Raw genomic sequence first — 15,585 nt, 5'->3', positions numbered from 1 at the left:
TTCCCCTCTTACAGTTTCAGCTGAACGCAGAGGTTCAGCTCTAATCTGTATCTTACACTCTGCTGCTCCTGGGTGCTTAGCTCTCTATTTGTTGTGGTGACTTGGTTAAACTGCAGCCCTATCGCGCCTCTTCTCTCACCTGATTACCCAGTGCTGGTGTCGCATTCAGTTCCTCAGTCAGCAAAGTGTGGGTTCACTTTAATGAAATGATGTACTCAATTTCATAACAACCGTCTGCAGCTGCAGTCTCCCCACAAAGTAACTGGTTGTTTTTTTGCTTTGTTTTGGTAACCTGAAAAGAACATCGACCTCTTTATATGTTATGATGAACTTTGTTTTTCCTCTTGTCCAATAAATCCTAAAAAAGTAATTCCATGGGGAAAAAAGTTTTGCTTCTGTTAGGATTTTACACAACAGTTGTACATCAGTTCTTCTTACAATTGTTGCACTAAAATGTCTACAAATTCCTAAATATTCTCAACCCCCAGTGACTTTTTTCTCTTATTAGATAAAATGATTTAGTCTTATAGGATTTTTACAGTTGCATTTGAAATACCTTTTTCTTTTTTTCTTTAATGTTTTTTTTTTTTTGTAGAATTACCTATGTAATAGCATCCATTTTTACTTGAAGTCAAACTTAAAAGTATAAGTTGATTTTGGAAATAAGACCACAGAGACAATAAGACCTGCATGACAAACCTCTGGAAATGAATATAGGAAATATTGACAGATTAGAACAGACAAAATACAAAAGTAGGGGTGTGGGTAAGGACCACAAATGATGTGAAGTTCAGTTTAGGAATTTCATCCTGTACAAATATAACTTCACCTGGACCGTGTTTTAAAGATTAAACAAAAAACATAAAACAATCGTTACCACACATTTTTGACATGGACTCACCTCATATTAATCCAGCCTCAGTCAGGAGCTGACTTGCAGGAAGAAAATCAGTCAAGAGATGACTATACAGTATTATGGCAGTAGCATAATCGCACCACTAAGGGGTGCCCCCGTGCTATTTACTCCCCGAGGAAAAAAAACGGTATTTATTTGGGTTTGTAGAGAAAACTAAACCCATGCTGATAGCAAAGAAAAAGTTCCAGCACATGAAGTATGATAATCACATTGATTCAAGTACTACACATCATCACTACAGGAAAGATTTCTCCTAACTTATTTCTCTTTGCAATTAAAGCTGCTGTTGGTAGTCACAGAGTAAACATCTATTCAGAGAGAGGGACTTCAAATGTCAACACTATTCCTCCCAACCAGATTTCTTCTTAGCCTCCAAACACAGATCGGCATGTGCAGTCATGATAGTGCCTGAGTCATAACCAATCAGAGGACGCCCCTTAAGCAATCAGGACAGAGGATTGGAGATTATCTATGATTGGTCCGTCATAACGGGAACGAGGGGAATGATAACATTGCTTGATACAAAGGCATTGGAAAACGCAGAGATTTCGCAGTAGTCTCAAATTACTCCACTTAACAATGAGTACTGATGGGCATTATGACCTTTTCTTCAAACCCAGCAGAAAACAAGTAATTATTTTTACACCATTCCTACCAACAGCAGCTTTAAATAAAAAGATTAACTTCCACTTATTTTTCCTTTCTTTATCAGAAGTGTTCTTAATAGTCTGGATGACAGATCTTTGTTATAAATTGGTAATATTTACAAAAATGTATGCCATTTCAACAAGTTCTGCTAATTTAATCCACATCATCATTGTATTCAGCACATGCTTTGTAAGCAATTATGTGTATTATTTAAAGCTGCTACGAGAAACTTTTGTTTTGTATTGATTCTGGCGCCCCCTTGTGGACAAAGTGATACCTCTCATCTCTTGTCCTATACATGTAAAAGCAGTGTTTTCAACAAAAACCTCATCCTGTTGTCTTTTAACAGTCAACTTTTTCAGGCAATGTGATTATTTTCCATGAGAACATTCAAATGAAGGCAGTTTCTGAAGCGAGATGTCCATCATCTGGTCTGACACCTACCCCCTCAGGGCAGTTTGAGGCATTAAAAATGACAACAGAGAAGGTGTCAGTGTTGTTGCTGATGGACTTGTTTGCTATTGAAGGTCATTAAGAGGCATCAGTATCATTTTCAGTCTGTTTCTCAACCAGTTCAAAACTCCTCACAGGGCCTTTAATCATTTTTGTATGAAAATTGGTTTCGAAATATTTCTTTATGTTTGTCATGTTCCTCTACTTTGATAGAAACTTCATTTCATTGCTTTTCATTTGGTGCCAGGCGTGAAGGCGTCATCATCCAGGGCTTTACAATCGATATCAGACTCATCGAACAACAGGAACTGCAGCATGAGAGAAAAAAAGGTGTTTTGTGTATGAAGTTAGTTAGCTAACGCTAACTTTAAATACTGTGAAAAGAAACACTTAATGCGAATATTTGCAAACGGAAACATTGATATAGTGTTCGATATCCACCGAAACGAGTCATCCTGAAGTGATCGGCCGCTTTCTCTGAGAGTCAGGTAACGTTCATTTAGACAACGCTTAAGCTAGTCGGCAAGCTAATGCTAACTTATAAGCAAAGTGTCAGACTGTTGTTTTGTTTACTTTTATGTGCCTACATCTAAATGTCCAAATTGGTCAGAAACGTATAATAGGTTAGATAACGTTGTTTTTTGGGTCAACGTGAACAATGCCAAGGACATAGCCAGTTGTAACCTGGCTGTTAAACTAATACAGCTAATGTTTGTAAAAGTAGATGGTATGATGAGGTCTGTTCCTTGTTGACGGTGATTTCACTTGGTGCAAAAGCTTAGCTGTGATCCCTGTATGTTGGCTGTTGTTTGCTGGATTCAGGCACTGCTATACTGTAGTGATAGTATTTTAAAATCAGCTTCATATGGTTAAATAGCGGCTCCTGTCAGGGCTGGATCATCACACGGACCACTTGGCCTTTAAGCCGGAGGATCTGAGAGGAACTGATCGAGATAGTGAGACTTTTAAACGTTAACTAAAAATTCATTTGTTCAGTCTGGCTTTTATGTTGGGATTAACAATTGTATTACTTACTTTTTACTGTTGTATTGTTCTAAATGTTGCTTTATTGTTTTACTAACTTTAACTGTTTATCTTATTTTATTTTAATTTATTTATTCATTAATTAATTTATTTTTATTTATCTACTCAGTTTTATTGACATATTTAGCCTTCATTTTATTTTCAACTATTATCATTACCCCTTTTTAAATTTATTTATTTTAACTATTAATATTCTTAATATTGATTTGACGCTTTAAATTATTTTAATTACACATATTTTATTGTTGTGGTGGGCATTAGTCTCTATTTTAGTCTCTATTTTAGACATTTATTTTTTTTAATATGTCTTGCCATTATTTTATTTCTGCTTCTTTCTTGTTTTAAATCGCTGTTAAGCACTTTGGGTTGCATTTGACTTCTATGAAAGGTGCTATATAAATAAAGCTTGATTGATTGATTGATTGATTGATTTAAGAAACATCTGTCTTTGGATCAGTAATTGTAACTTTGTCCTGTTTTGAGAAGAGGCTTAGAATAAACACACTACGCTAAGAAAGTGCACATTCACAAGATGTCTCTTCAACGAAGTAAACATAAACCGACACAGAGAAACTACAGGGCCAAGTGACCTCATTCAATACAGGTGGATCTCTGACCACAAGCTGAAAGAAGTTACAATGTATTCTCTTCCTTGCCCAGTGACTGTCATGGGAGGAAGCAACAAACAACACAATACACATAGGGTGGATAGGAAGGTTTAATTGACCTGCCATCAGTGCATAGTATCTGACATGGGTATACTTGGTGTAAATCACTGTTGCTGAATCTTTCTCTGCCAGACAGGATGGATCCAGCTCTACTTAGGGAGCGGGAGCTGTTCAAGAAGAGAGCTCTATCCACTCCAGCAGTAGAGAAGAGACAGGCTTCATCAGACTCTGGATCACATAAGAAGAAGAAGCCCAAACTTGAAAAGGAGAGCTCCTCAGGGTCCAAACACAGTGCAGGTAAATGAAGGATATTTCTATAAAATGATTTAACATGTGACTGTTACCGTTACTGGCTTCTCTCTGGTGATGTCAGAGGATTATGTAGAGATGCCAGCTATAATACGACTGACAGACATTCTTATTTTTTTTTCTTATTCTTATTAATTTTTTAACAAAGCTGACACTCTAACCTCAGCTTTTTCATTCTAATTTGTCTGTGAGCATTTTGACCCTGATGGGAATACAATAACAGATATAGACTGTTGAAGGTGCTGGAGGTTTCTTGTGAGCTGCTCACCTTGTGTCCCCTCGCCATCAGTGGTTAACTTCTGTTTAATTTAAACCTTTTTTTCATAATCTTGTTAAGTACATAGTCTGAATGGTAGAAGCTGAAACCGCTTGTAAGTGTAAGAAAGAAAAATCAGATTCTTATGAAAAAAAAATCATTAAAAAACAACACCACTTCAAATTATACTGTATTTTGGTTGATTCTGTGAACCTCCTTCATGTTGAGGCAAGACCCATCTGCATCTCTTGTCAGCATTGTATGTAGCCTTGTCCTTTTCATGTGAAAACTATTACCTATGTGCCTACATTATAGACAGACATATTAGCTCATTGTTATCCTCTAGCACCTATCAAACTACAAATAGAGAGCACTTGTTTGTGCAATCTGCTAAACATTCAGTTTTAGGTTAGGTTAGACAGATGTTGCATCTCAAGCCCTTTTCATTGGTGTTCTTCACCTTCAGCCTTTTAGTTTCAGGACAAACCAAAGACTTTTAGCACTTTATTCTATTCTTCTGGACTTCTCTCCTCCCCTTAAGGTCCTTGCTAGTTTAAGTTTGTCATTAATAAAAATAATGATGTCAGATATTTGGCCTCAGCACTCTCCATTTGATCTCAGTCATGCTCACAAGAAAGGTAGGTGCCCCCTAAATGATCACGGTCAGTCATCACTGCATTTTCATACAGCTAGTAGTAATCCATGTCTTCTTATTTTTGACCCTCAGCCAGCTAGACAAGGCCTTACCCATGCACCCTTCATGAATCTGTTATTTCAACAGAGGAAAAAATAACTCTTGTACATTTGCAGTGACAATTTATTAGGCATTTTGTGGTAAGGCATATGTAATCAAACATTGTGCTCAGTATGACATGAGAAATTACAACACTGTGCAGCTATCAAGTGTCACTTGACTTGATGAGACATAAGATAAAGTTGTAATGCTAAACATGTTGACAACACTGGGATATAGTTTACTAGAGAGCAGAGGAACGCTTGCTTCATCCAATGCAACAATGCTGTCCAGCTACGCTTGAGAAACTTGATTGTTACTTATTAGAACTCATTGGGAAATCAGAATACTCAAGTCCTTAGATTTGCTCAAGTCATATGTATGTGCAGTATTCATAGGACAGGTGTTGTAAAAGATTAGTACCATCTCTTGTATCATTATTACAAGACTAGTCGTGTGTGATCTCTTTCTTTTGTTAGTATTTCCAGTGTTAAGTTTGGCATTGAGGGTCTCCCGTGTGTTTTAAGTGGTGTTAGATGTAAATGTGTAAAAAATTAAGCTAAATATACTCTCTCAAAATCTTTTCTTCCCCCCTTTGCATCCTCTCAAATGTAAGCACTTGTACCACTATTGCGCATTTAAGGAAGTTCTTTTGCAGGGCATCGGAGTCTTTGTTGTATATTGCCCAGTTCATCATTTGAGTCCAAATATTCTTCATCTCCAACCACGTCGCCACTATACCACCTCAGTGTGGGATTCTGGCTCATTGCAAATACTGGTAATGATCTTGCTGCAGCCTCCCGGCCCCTCCTCCTGTAGCTGCTGATGTGTCTTCCCTTTGGCACAGCAGCCGCAGTCCAGTAGCTCGTAAAGCACGGCCAAGGCCGCCAGAGACAGGACGGTGAGGATGAAGAGCAGCAGGATGATGAAGCAGGCCACGTTCCAGCCATCATGGAATGGGTAGACCTCTTGGACCTGCAAAGACATGTGGGAGAGTGGGGCTGCCTCTGGGTGCCATGGGAGATTACTTGGTTGTATCGTTGTGGTGATATTGGCCATGATATCTGGTTTGAAGCAACAAAAGCAGAGAAGAAAGATACTGTAGTTAATGGCAGTGACAGTGTTTGGTTCTGGGTTTCACCGCAAAGTAGGGGTGACAGCTTTGGGGGAGGAAATTAGAAAGTGGTTGTTAAATACTTGCGTTAGAATATTGAGAAATTAATGCAGAAGAAGAATGAGTCTGTTGTACCGGGCTCTGCAGTGCCTGGATTTTAGAATGATACAATTATAAGCAAAGAGTTGAATATTATTTACAGGTCTTGTTCCTGGGATCCCATTATCACTTTCATACAGCTAATGTGCTCTTTGACAAGGCTAATGTCTGGTCTCACTGGAGACACACATTAGCCATTACCCCTCATAAATACCACCATTCCTCTCTTGGGTAGTTTTCTGTAATGTTGTTGTGATAGCTTGATGTCATTACCGGTCATGCTGTAAAATGTAAAACTGCTTTGTCAGTTTGTACACTTAATAAGCCCCTGCCTTCAGAGTGGATGAATGAAGCAAGAAAGCTGTTGTTATGAGCGCAAAGGGAAACCCGTCTGAGTCCATCTGCTCAAAACAGAAATAGTCTAAGGGAAGCAAAGTTGGTCTGTGGAATGTGGCATCTGCGCTTGGTCTGCAGCTTTTGAGCCATGACCCCTTAAAAATGTTACAGTGAAGGAGCCGGAATTTAGTGGTGTAGTTAAAAGATGTTCAGTGATGTGCACATTGGTAGTCCATTTGTCTCTCCTCAGCTTTTTTTCACATTTTCAGCCAACCATTTTAAATCCCAGGGAACATGCTGCCAGAATCTCTGCCCACACACACACATTTATGCATGCGTGCAAACATGTATTCATGCACATACACACAAGTAAGCTGACCCAGATTACTTGAGCGATCCACAGAAGTGAGTTGAAGGAGAGGGGACATCATAAGTGCTTCTCTGCACACCATGCTCATATTGAGGGGTCACTTTTTGTGTCCTTTATATGTTTGTAACTGGGCAGAGTGAGAGTGCTCTTGCAGGAATAAATTGATAACTTGTTGTGTGATGTTGACTTAGTCTCCCATGTTACCTGAAACCGTAAGAGGATATCAGCCTGGTGTAGTGCTCTCATTTCCTCTCAAGAAATTACATGCTGTCTTCTTAGGACCACACAATCTGAGTTGCAGATTTGCACTGGTGCCAAGACTCAGCATGATACTATTATGTTCTGTCTTTAATGATGTGAAAGTAGCAAAAATAACGATTACTAACATATATTATCATAAAAATGCATGTGAGGTTGCCTCTATGATGAACTTGTTGTGGTCCTCTTATTTTGTATTTTGAATTCTACATTTTAAAAAATGATTTTATTAATTTCAACTGAAGTACTGTTTACATATTTAAAGATACAAGTTTCCCAATACGCTTACAAAATACTTGCTCTACAGTGCTGCTAATGAGAGCAGAATGAAGCACATCTGGTCAGTGTGTTTTGCGATGTTTTCCTCTCAGGTAATATAATTGACTTCTACCCCTGTTTTCAGCATCCTCCCCGATCAATACTATAAACTTCACTTGTAATCACTGCCATGACAGCCTCTTTTGAATAGCCTCATATTGCCCCTCAACCCCCCTCCCTCCCCCTTCATTAGAACAGATTGCTCCCAGCAGCATCTGTTATTTCACCCTAAATGAGACACCACCCCAACTCTGCTCTTTAATATATTGTAAGAACAAAAACTGCTCCCTGGCAACGCAGCAGCTGCCACTCACTATACAGACAGACACACACACACACCCCAGACACATTTATACACTACTAATGCTCCTGACTGGCTCCTCACAGATGACCATCCCTCATCGATTTGTCCTGAGAGCTGCAGTTTGCTCTGAATCACGCATCTCAACAGACACAGGACACATGTATGCAGATCATGCTGATATAGAATCACAAACATACACAGAGTTTCTGGTGCCTGGTGTGTTAAGTGCAGGAGTGCAGGCAGAGATCCATGTTTGTTTAATCCACTGCATTTTCAGTTTTGCCCTATTTATTTCAGATGCCGCCTACAGATCTGCGCTCAGTCTAATGGTGTATATGAAATTAACATTTTCAACATGTAGTGGTAGAAATGGTAATGTTTGATTTAGGTTCTCTAACACAGAAGGAAAATATCAGCTGCTATTAAAAATGCATTATTGACCCTAGAAATGCTGGATACGAATAAAAAGCTTCGTTAGTCGTAGCTACAGCAGCTCACAGCATGTAGCTTAAATTATTACTGTGATCTGTTATGATCTGTCAAACATGCGCGTGTTATTATTATGATGCTATCCTCACAACATGCTCACTCACCTGCTGTGTGATAAGTCTGTAGAAGATGTGAGGCAACAGATGCACTCTCTTTTTTTTTTTTTTTAGTTGCTCCACCTAATGCTCTTTCTTCCACTCTCTCCCTCCTCCGTGTTCCTCCTCGACCCTGTTTTCCTCCTCAGCACCCTCTTTCAGCCGCCAGTCGTGCACTCGCTCGCTCACTTCCCCTCCGCCACTCCTTGCAGTGCTTCATGCCTCAGCTACACGGCAGGGGGGCTTCTCCTCATCATTGGATCTTTTCTCTTAGCCTGCCCTCTGCACCATTCGCTCATCGGCCTGTCACAAGTCTGCCGTACCCGCCTCAGTGCAGCTCGCAGCAGCAGAAGCTCCCGCCCACACCATGAATCATTTATGAATCAGTGTCTGTTTCAGCTTTGATTGGCGAGTGCTGAGTCCAGACCTCAGACAGTCTCCCATGGGAGGAGCAGTATGATTGATTCCCAGCAGAGTCTCAGACCAGCTGCCTGTACTTCAAATCATTCTAATAACATTCCATAATATTGCAAGCAGCATTGAAGAATATTTGTGTTGGATTAGAGAATAAAGATTTTTTTGCTTTATTTTTCTGGTTGTAAACAAATCCTACAAAAACAACAAAACAGACTAAAACTGATCCATCCAGAGTGTTGGCTGTGAGGCTAAAAAAAGATTTTAGAGTTTTCTGCCTTCCTTTCTTCTTGACCTAAAAAAAAAATAGATAAATAACACATGCTTTATCGTGACACCACATGCCATGCTCCTCTATTTTTGTGAGCACACAGGTATAGCTATCGTAGCTTTGAGTCAACCCCACATCACTACACCAAATGTGTGTAATATGCTGCTGGATTTGTACCCAAATGCACAATTTACTCCTGTCTGCTTGTGACCAAATCCAAGTGAATGAGGAAAATTGTATTTAGAAAATGAGGGTATATATTTAAGAGATGATTTCAAAGTTGTGGGTTCAGTTGGGATAAAAGGTAATACATTTTAATACATTTCCATATAATCCTATCGCTTCCATAAAGCTGGACTGGTTGTGAGCTTTTAAAATGAACAATTCAGAAAGAAGTAATTTTCTATCACTGTTGTTTCTTCTATCTCCACAGAGTCTAGTAATGGCCAGCTTCAACATCAAGGCGAGTTCTGGGTACAAGTTTGGCTGCCTCGCCAAGATAGTCAATTACCTGAAGGTGAGTATCTGGCACATTCTGTCTTCTAAAAACAAAACAACTCTCATGAAATTTTGTGGTCATAATATTCCCCTCTGATGTTTTGCCACTATGCAAATAAGCACTGTTGAGTCAAACACTTCTTTCAGCCTCATGGAGTTTTTTCCTCTCCAAATTGATTCAGGCTGTCACAACAGCATCTACTTAATGACTGGATTTTAAGCCTGCCCTCATCTCTGTCAAAGCTCTTTAAAAGATTGAGTTGTTGTCTATTGTGTCAGCCGAGTGAGTCGCTTGTGTCCGCTGTGTAACATTTGGTCCTCAGTCTGGCTTTCGGTGGGTTAACAGCTTGATTATCATGCTGTGGCTCTGCAGAGAGACAGCCAAGCCCTCTCACATAAACGTCTGACTCATCCCTCTCTGCAGAACTCACACTCAAGTTAACAGATTTTCTTTAGTGTGTTTTTATGCCATCTGTTGAACACAGTAAGCTTTTAACCATGTAAAATACACTGACAGTAGGATGTCAGGCATGAAATCAATGAAGACATTTGGCTTAAACCTGTCAAAACTGTGCGAGTAATAAATGCCTGTATTTAAATAAGCCCCTGGAAAAATTGTATAATTCCATCAGTCCATGTCGTGTTTTCTTTATGTAAATTCACTGTTTCAGACCAGGCATCAGAATGGTGACACACACTTCCTGACCCTGGAGGAGATTCTGGATGAGACTAAACTTCTTGACATCAGTATGAAACAGAAACAGTGGCTTATGACAGAGGTGAGTTTGTATAGAGTTATGTATTGCACTAATAATTTACATTAAGTGGGCAGGTACAGCAACAGGGTGAGCAGGGCCCTGATGTGATCTGCCAGAAACAACCACTCACTATACAATACTAGCTCATTCCCTGACTACGAACCAAAGACCTGAACAAGTTGACATTTTTGTTCACAGTAAAATCACAAAATTAGCATTAGTACTGATTTGTAAAGAAACCGCAGCACCTAACTAAGGTCTCCTACCCTGCAACTTTTTAAGTTTGTTGACATTTCTTCCTACTCAACCAAACCTTCAATAAAGGCAATACCATGTTATATTTTATGTTTGCTTGTGTCCATCTTCAACAGTTGGTTGACGTCCCTGTCACTCAGATCCTTGTGTCTTTTAACCTCTCTTGTTTATGGGAGGGAATTGCTAGTGACTCATGATACGTACGTGATACTTGGCCCTCTATAACGATAATATCATGATACAGTGATACTGTGATAATTGATATATGCTAAAGAATATGTACCAACACATCATGATGAGCCAGACTCCTTTTGGCTGTTTGGTTTGATTTTTGACTGCTGTAAAGGATCAGGTTGTCAAAGCAAAATTAGCACTGATGTTCAAAAATAACTGCATTACCAGAAAGGTCTCATACTCTAAATGAGGAAAATGACAATATTTAAGACAATGAAAATGAAAACTAGCCAAAGCGGGCCTGTTTAGTAGGTCAACTTAACATGTTGTATCCTCCTCATCTTATGGAGGAAAGCAAGAAAACATAATGAGCAGGAATGCAAACAATCTTTATAGTAATCCACATATTTATATCACACTACTGCTTCACTAAAGACTTGAAAATGATCTACGCTCCTTCACCTTATGTCAATCTCAGGCATTGGTCAGCAACCCAAAAATTGATGTCCGTGATGGAACTTATGGATTCAAGCCAAAGTACAACCTGAAGGACAAGAAAGCCTTACTGAGGTTGCTGGACAAACACGACCAGCTGGGCCTGGGAGGGGTGCTGCTGGACGACGTGGAGGAGGGACTGCCAAACTCGGCCAAGGCCATTAAGGTAACGTACCTTAATTGGATTTCTGCCTGAAGCACATGTACGGTCTCTGTGTACTGTTTGATGAGTGAAAACTGTGGTGACTGACAGATTAGAGACGTAAGCTCCCGTGTGTTCACAGGCTTTGGGGGATCAGATCATCTTTGTGACAAGACCAGATAAGAAGAAGATCCTTTTCTACAATGACAAACACTGCCAGTTTACTGTAGATGAAGGTAAGCAGGACTCACAGAGATATGGCTTGCTCTTTTTTTTTTTAATATTTGGCTGCTGGAGGTTATTATACAGAAAAAGGGTTTTAGTTGTCTTTTAAAAAGCCAACTTAACCCAAAACAATGATTAAAGTAGAGATTTTCTTTAAATATCATAATAAAATGCTGCTGTTTTTTTATTACCATAAAAAAGAAACTAAACTAGCCTGACGTATATTTGAACTTAATATAAATGATAAATGTAACCTCTCCACCTATTCTAATTCATTAAAAAATGAAAATGTATCCATTCCATCAAGTCTTTTTCTTAGTTGGCTTTTGTTAGTGGAAAAAGTAGATAGGAATTGTTTGAGCAGCCATTTGATTGATGTGTTCATGGCCTAAAAAAGATATTTTTTAAATTTGTAGAATTCCAGAAACTTTGGAGGAGCGTTCCAGTTGATTCCATAGATGAAGATAAGATTGAGGAGTACCTAAAGAAACAAGGCATCTCCTCCATGCAGGAAACGGGACCAAAGAAAGTGGTGAGTGTCCCCTAAACTCCCCTCTGCTCGATTTTCATTCTTACATTTTGATATACTTTTCCTGATTGCTTTCGAAACACCACAATTTTTGAATTCATACGTAGCTCATCAATGCTGATTGTGTTCCTGTGCTCTCTGCAGTACCAGTTCAAAAGAGGAAGAAGCAAGGTGGACAAAGGAAGAGACACTCAAGACTCACAACAACCATTGGCAGGGGTCCTGGAGGGACTACTCAGATGGTGTTCCTGTGAAGAAATAAAATTATTTCCCTCAGTGTGTCTCACCCTCTTAGGGAAGATGTAGAATCTGTAAATCCGAAACGGCTCCCTAACAAAACCCTGGGCACACTGCGATACAGACGTTTTCATGAGTGTTTGTTTGTGTCAAACCAACTAGCTTCTTTTCCTTTCTTTGCACTCCTTCTAGTGATCAGTGATCTTGTATTATATGGAGTGAAGAGCAACGTGTTGTGGAATCCTTTTTTTTGTTTAACGATCAGTGAGACCTGAAGGACAGTGGAGGAAAAGAGTAATAAGACCATTAAAGACACTAAATCCCCTAACCAAGACCATTCTCAAGTGGGGTGCTGCAACCTTATTGTTACAGTGAGGTAAGGTTACGGTGTGTAAATACTTTCATTTTATTCAGTATTTCGCGAAGAGGTGTGTGTAAGGTTTATTTGACAGGGCAGCAGTCCTCATCTGATGGCCACCTTCAGTCCTTTTAAAAGGGACTGCAGAAGACGGGATTGTGTTGTGCAGTGCATCACATAGAGGTATTTCATCCAACGTAAAACATCTTTGACAGAACTGCCTGTGAAATTTGAAATATTTGAATCCTTTCACTTTTTAGCCTGATTGCAGAATAGTTTTAAATGCAAATCTTTTTTGAATTTATTTTAATAAATGATACTGTTGCAGGATGCTGCTCCATTGCTTGATTTATGTACCATGTAACAGACCATTTTAAATGCACATATTTAAGATGTTCTTATTTAGAATCAAATATTCAAATATTTTATTTACTGTAGGAACCTCTGTCCACTTCTAAAATGTGGCTTTCACTGAAACATTTCCTTTTCAAGCATTCTTAAGACCTTATTTAACCTTCTGGTAAAACTGACCCAGCGATGATATAAAATAAGTACATCCTCAGGGTTTTTTAATTTATTTAATTAATCATAGAAAACTGTATATCAGCACAGCAAAAAATGAAAGAAATGCTTAATCAGCTGTGGGGTTAGAGTAGAAAATATTTATCAGAGTAAGAGAGAAAGTACTGATGAAAGCTACGCAAATTTATATTATATACATTCATGCTCTCCATTTAAATCAGGTTTTCTTGGCATTTCTATTAAAATTAGACAACGCTAAAGTTTAGCTAGCATGTGGCCTGCTTTGACGGTCTTCTTCAAATGATGGTAGTTTGGCAGAATCTTCATCAGAAAGTCGAGTTGAAGAGTTGGGGCTGAAAAGATGACCAAACATTCATGTTGTGAACACAAATTGGCATTTTCATCATGCTTTCAAACTTTTATCCATGTTTGAAATTCCAGCACTACCCTCAGCCACTGCATGTTTTCAGACATGACAAACAGCTGATGATTTAAAAGCAAGGCGTCAATATCATGCAGTGATTAACATGACAAAAATGGTGTATCCCAATTTCTGAGCAGAACCAGTGGTAACTGCTCACGTGTCATGTTTTAAAGAAGGTAGTTGTTAAAGAATCTTAGTCTGACATATAAATAACAGTTTTTGGTGTCAAAGTCTTGACAGATCTACCATGAAAATCTGTCAGTATAAAGCTCACATGAAGGAACCAGTGATGTGTTTATTAGAATGGTGATGATGTTGCAAGTAAGGGTAGACTACCACAACTATTTAACAGACACAATATTAATATAGATACACACAAGAGGTGGATTTACTACCAGTAAAACGTACAAATGTTCTAAAATGACACTTTGAATAAGCAAAATCATGTAAATGACAGTGTTTGTAGTGAAGAAATTGTTTTTTCTTTTGTTAATTAATCACAGATCTGGTACACCTGATTACATCCCAACCATGTGTTTTCATACCTGTGGTCTCTCCGTCTGAACCCGCCGCATACATCCTGAGCCATAGATAACTGTGTTTTCAGGTATGACCTCACAGGTGTTGACCTGACAGAAGGCTCCAATGATACAGCCACTGGTGAGGATCACATTTCTGCCGACGTCAGCTGCACAGCAAAATGGGAAACATTTGTACAGTTACTGACTTTGTTTGTGTAAATGCTTCATCCGTTTCTGCAGATATCAGTATTAAACATCCCACCTTTTGATTCAATCACGTTGTTATCCCCGATCTTCAGGGCTTGTGATACTGTTGGATCTAGCTCAGGCAACATTCACTTTAGTGGTTGAAATGTATGAAATGTCAACAACATACAAAATGATCTACTTATGGAATAAGACTGGTGAGGCAAGGTAAAAGGATACCACATCCAACTTCAAATACATTGTTCATGCCAATGGTCATTGTCTTTGGTTCCACTTCAGAGTCTGGTGTGATGTTTTCTGGGTAACTAAAGAACAAGGGGTACAACAGGGTCAGAGTCTGCACGTGTGATTGTTGTCCATCTAATATTTGTAACATGTAAGATATGTGTTTTACTTAAATATGGATGAGTGTTGAGTTACCTGTTAATGATCAGAGCCTGCTCCTCGATCAGATTGCCTTCTCCGATCACAATGGGTCCTGCCTCTGCGATGATTCGGGCTTTTGGATGGACTACAGTCCTTGGACCTGAAGAAATGGAGAATTGAAATGGTAATGTTTATTTGATCACATAGGGAAGCAATCCAATGTTGTTACTTTTAACTCTTAATCAATATGAGTGTATGTATTTGCCATTGCAGCAGTCAGCAGTTGATCCAAAGTTAACCATATTACCTATGGTGACATCCCCTCGTATTTCACTTTCAACACAGACTACGGCTCCAGCGGCTATTTTGACACTGCAATTAAAGTAAAAAACAAACAATATTATTTCAGAGAAAAGCGGGTGATACTGTTTGCTGACGTCGCTTGCTAGCTTGCTCACTTAGCCGTCTTAACTTACGCTGGCTAATCTGATAATTACTTTTTTGTGTTTATTTACACATCAAGTTGTTCCAATAAACTTTTAGCGTGAAAGTTAAACATTGTTCTTGGGCTAAGAATATTTCTACCTCTTTTGTGCATTCTGTTTATCTGCCATTCTGATGGATGGAGTCCCGGAGGGAGGCGCCGTTGATTCACTCGGTTTTCGATTTAGACCCCTTGCGATGATAACTTGCTGTGCGCATGCGTTACTAGTTTATAGAAAAAAATGGTACTGATGTATTTTGTGCAAGATGGAAATGGGATGCAGGTTTGCTTATGG

The 15,585-nt window shown here is 39.0% G+C and overlaps 3 protein-coding genes across 3 annotated transcripts; 1 reads left to right on the top strand and 2 right to left on the bottom strand.

The window, feature by feature from the left end:
- The first annotated feature begins 2,266 nt into the window (after window positions 1–2,266).
- gtf2e2 (general transcription factor IIE, polypeptide 2, beta) lies at window positions 2,267–13,096 on the top strand. Its single transcript, XM_034688152.1, is given in 10 exon segments — window positions 2,267–2,505; window positions 3,862–4,026; window positions 9,529–9,542; window positions 9,544–9,612; window positions 10,265–10,372; window positions 11,259–11,441; window positions 11,560–11,653; window positions 12,059–12,178; window positions 12,316–12,360; window positions 12,363–13,096. Coding segments are annotated over 9 exon segments (864 nt in total). The 5' UTR covers window positions 2,267–2,505; window positions 3,862–3,866; the 3' UTR covers window positions 12,434–13,096.
- On the bottom strand, window positions 5,124–6,091 carry smim18 (small integral membrane protein 18). Its single transcript, XM_034688150.1, has one exon. It carries the CDS (start codon window positions 6,084–6,086, stop codon window positions 5,763–5,765), a length of 324 nt encoding a protein of 107 aa, XP_034544041.1. The 5' UTR covers window positions 6,087–6,091; the 3' UTR covers window positions 5,124–5,762.
- Window positions 13,097–13,406: 310 nt separating the features above from the next.
- Window positions 13,407–15,518, bottom strand: LOC117816060 (dynactin subunit 6-like). The gene is made up of 7 exons (XM_034688149.1): window positions 15,392–15,518; window positions 15,114–15,178; window positions 14,861–14,966; window positions 14,660–14,745; window positions 14,496–14,543; window positions 14,258–14,400; window positions 13,407–13,641 (listed from the first exon to the last, which is right to left on the bottom strand). Exons 1-7 carry the CDS (start codon window positions 15,418–15,420, stop codon window positions 13,615–13,617), a joined length of 504 nt encoding a protein of 167 aa, XP_034544040.1. The 5' UTR covers window positions 15,421–15,518; the 3' UTR covers window positions 13,407–13,614.
- Window positions 15,519–15,585: the final 67 nt, after the last annotated feature.

The sequence above is a fragment of the Notolabrus celidotus genome, chromosome 7 (assembly GCF_009762535.1).
Source record: "Notolabrus celidotus isolate fNotCel1 chromosome 7, fNotCel1.pri, whole genome shotgun sequence".
NCBI classification, from domain to species: Eukaryota; Metazoa; Chordata; class Actinopteri; order Labriformes; family Labridae; genus Notolabrus; species Notolabrus celidotus.
Note: the sequence above shows the minus strand (reverse complement) of the source record. Positions and strands in the feature narration are given on the sequence as shown.

Bases quoted from the DNA above. Each gene is read 5' to 3' on its own strand.
- LOC117816060 (XM_034688149.1), bottom strand. From the start codon at position 15,420: ATGGCAGATAAACAGAATGCACAAAAGAG. The intron at 15,179-15,391 runs GTAGAAATATTC...CTTTAATTGCAG, and splicing joins AAACAGAATGCACAAAAGAG to TGTCAAAATAGCCGCTGGAG. The intron at 13,642-14,257 runs GTATGAAAACAC...TCATCTTTTCAG, and splicing joins TTCAGACGGAGAGACCACAG to CCCCAACTCTTCAACTCGAC.
- smim18 (XM_034688150.1), bottom strand. From the start codon at position 6,086: ATGGCCAATATCACCACAACGATACAACCAAGTAATCTCCCATGGCAC.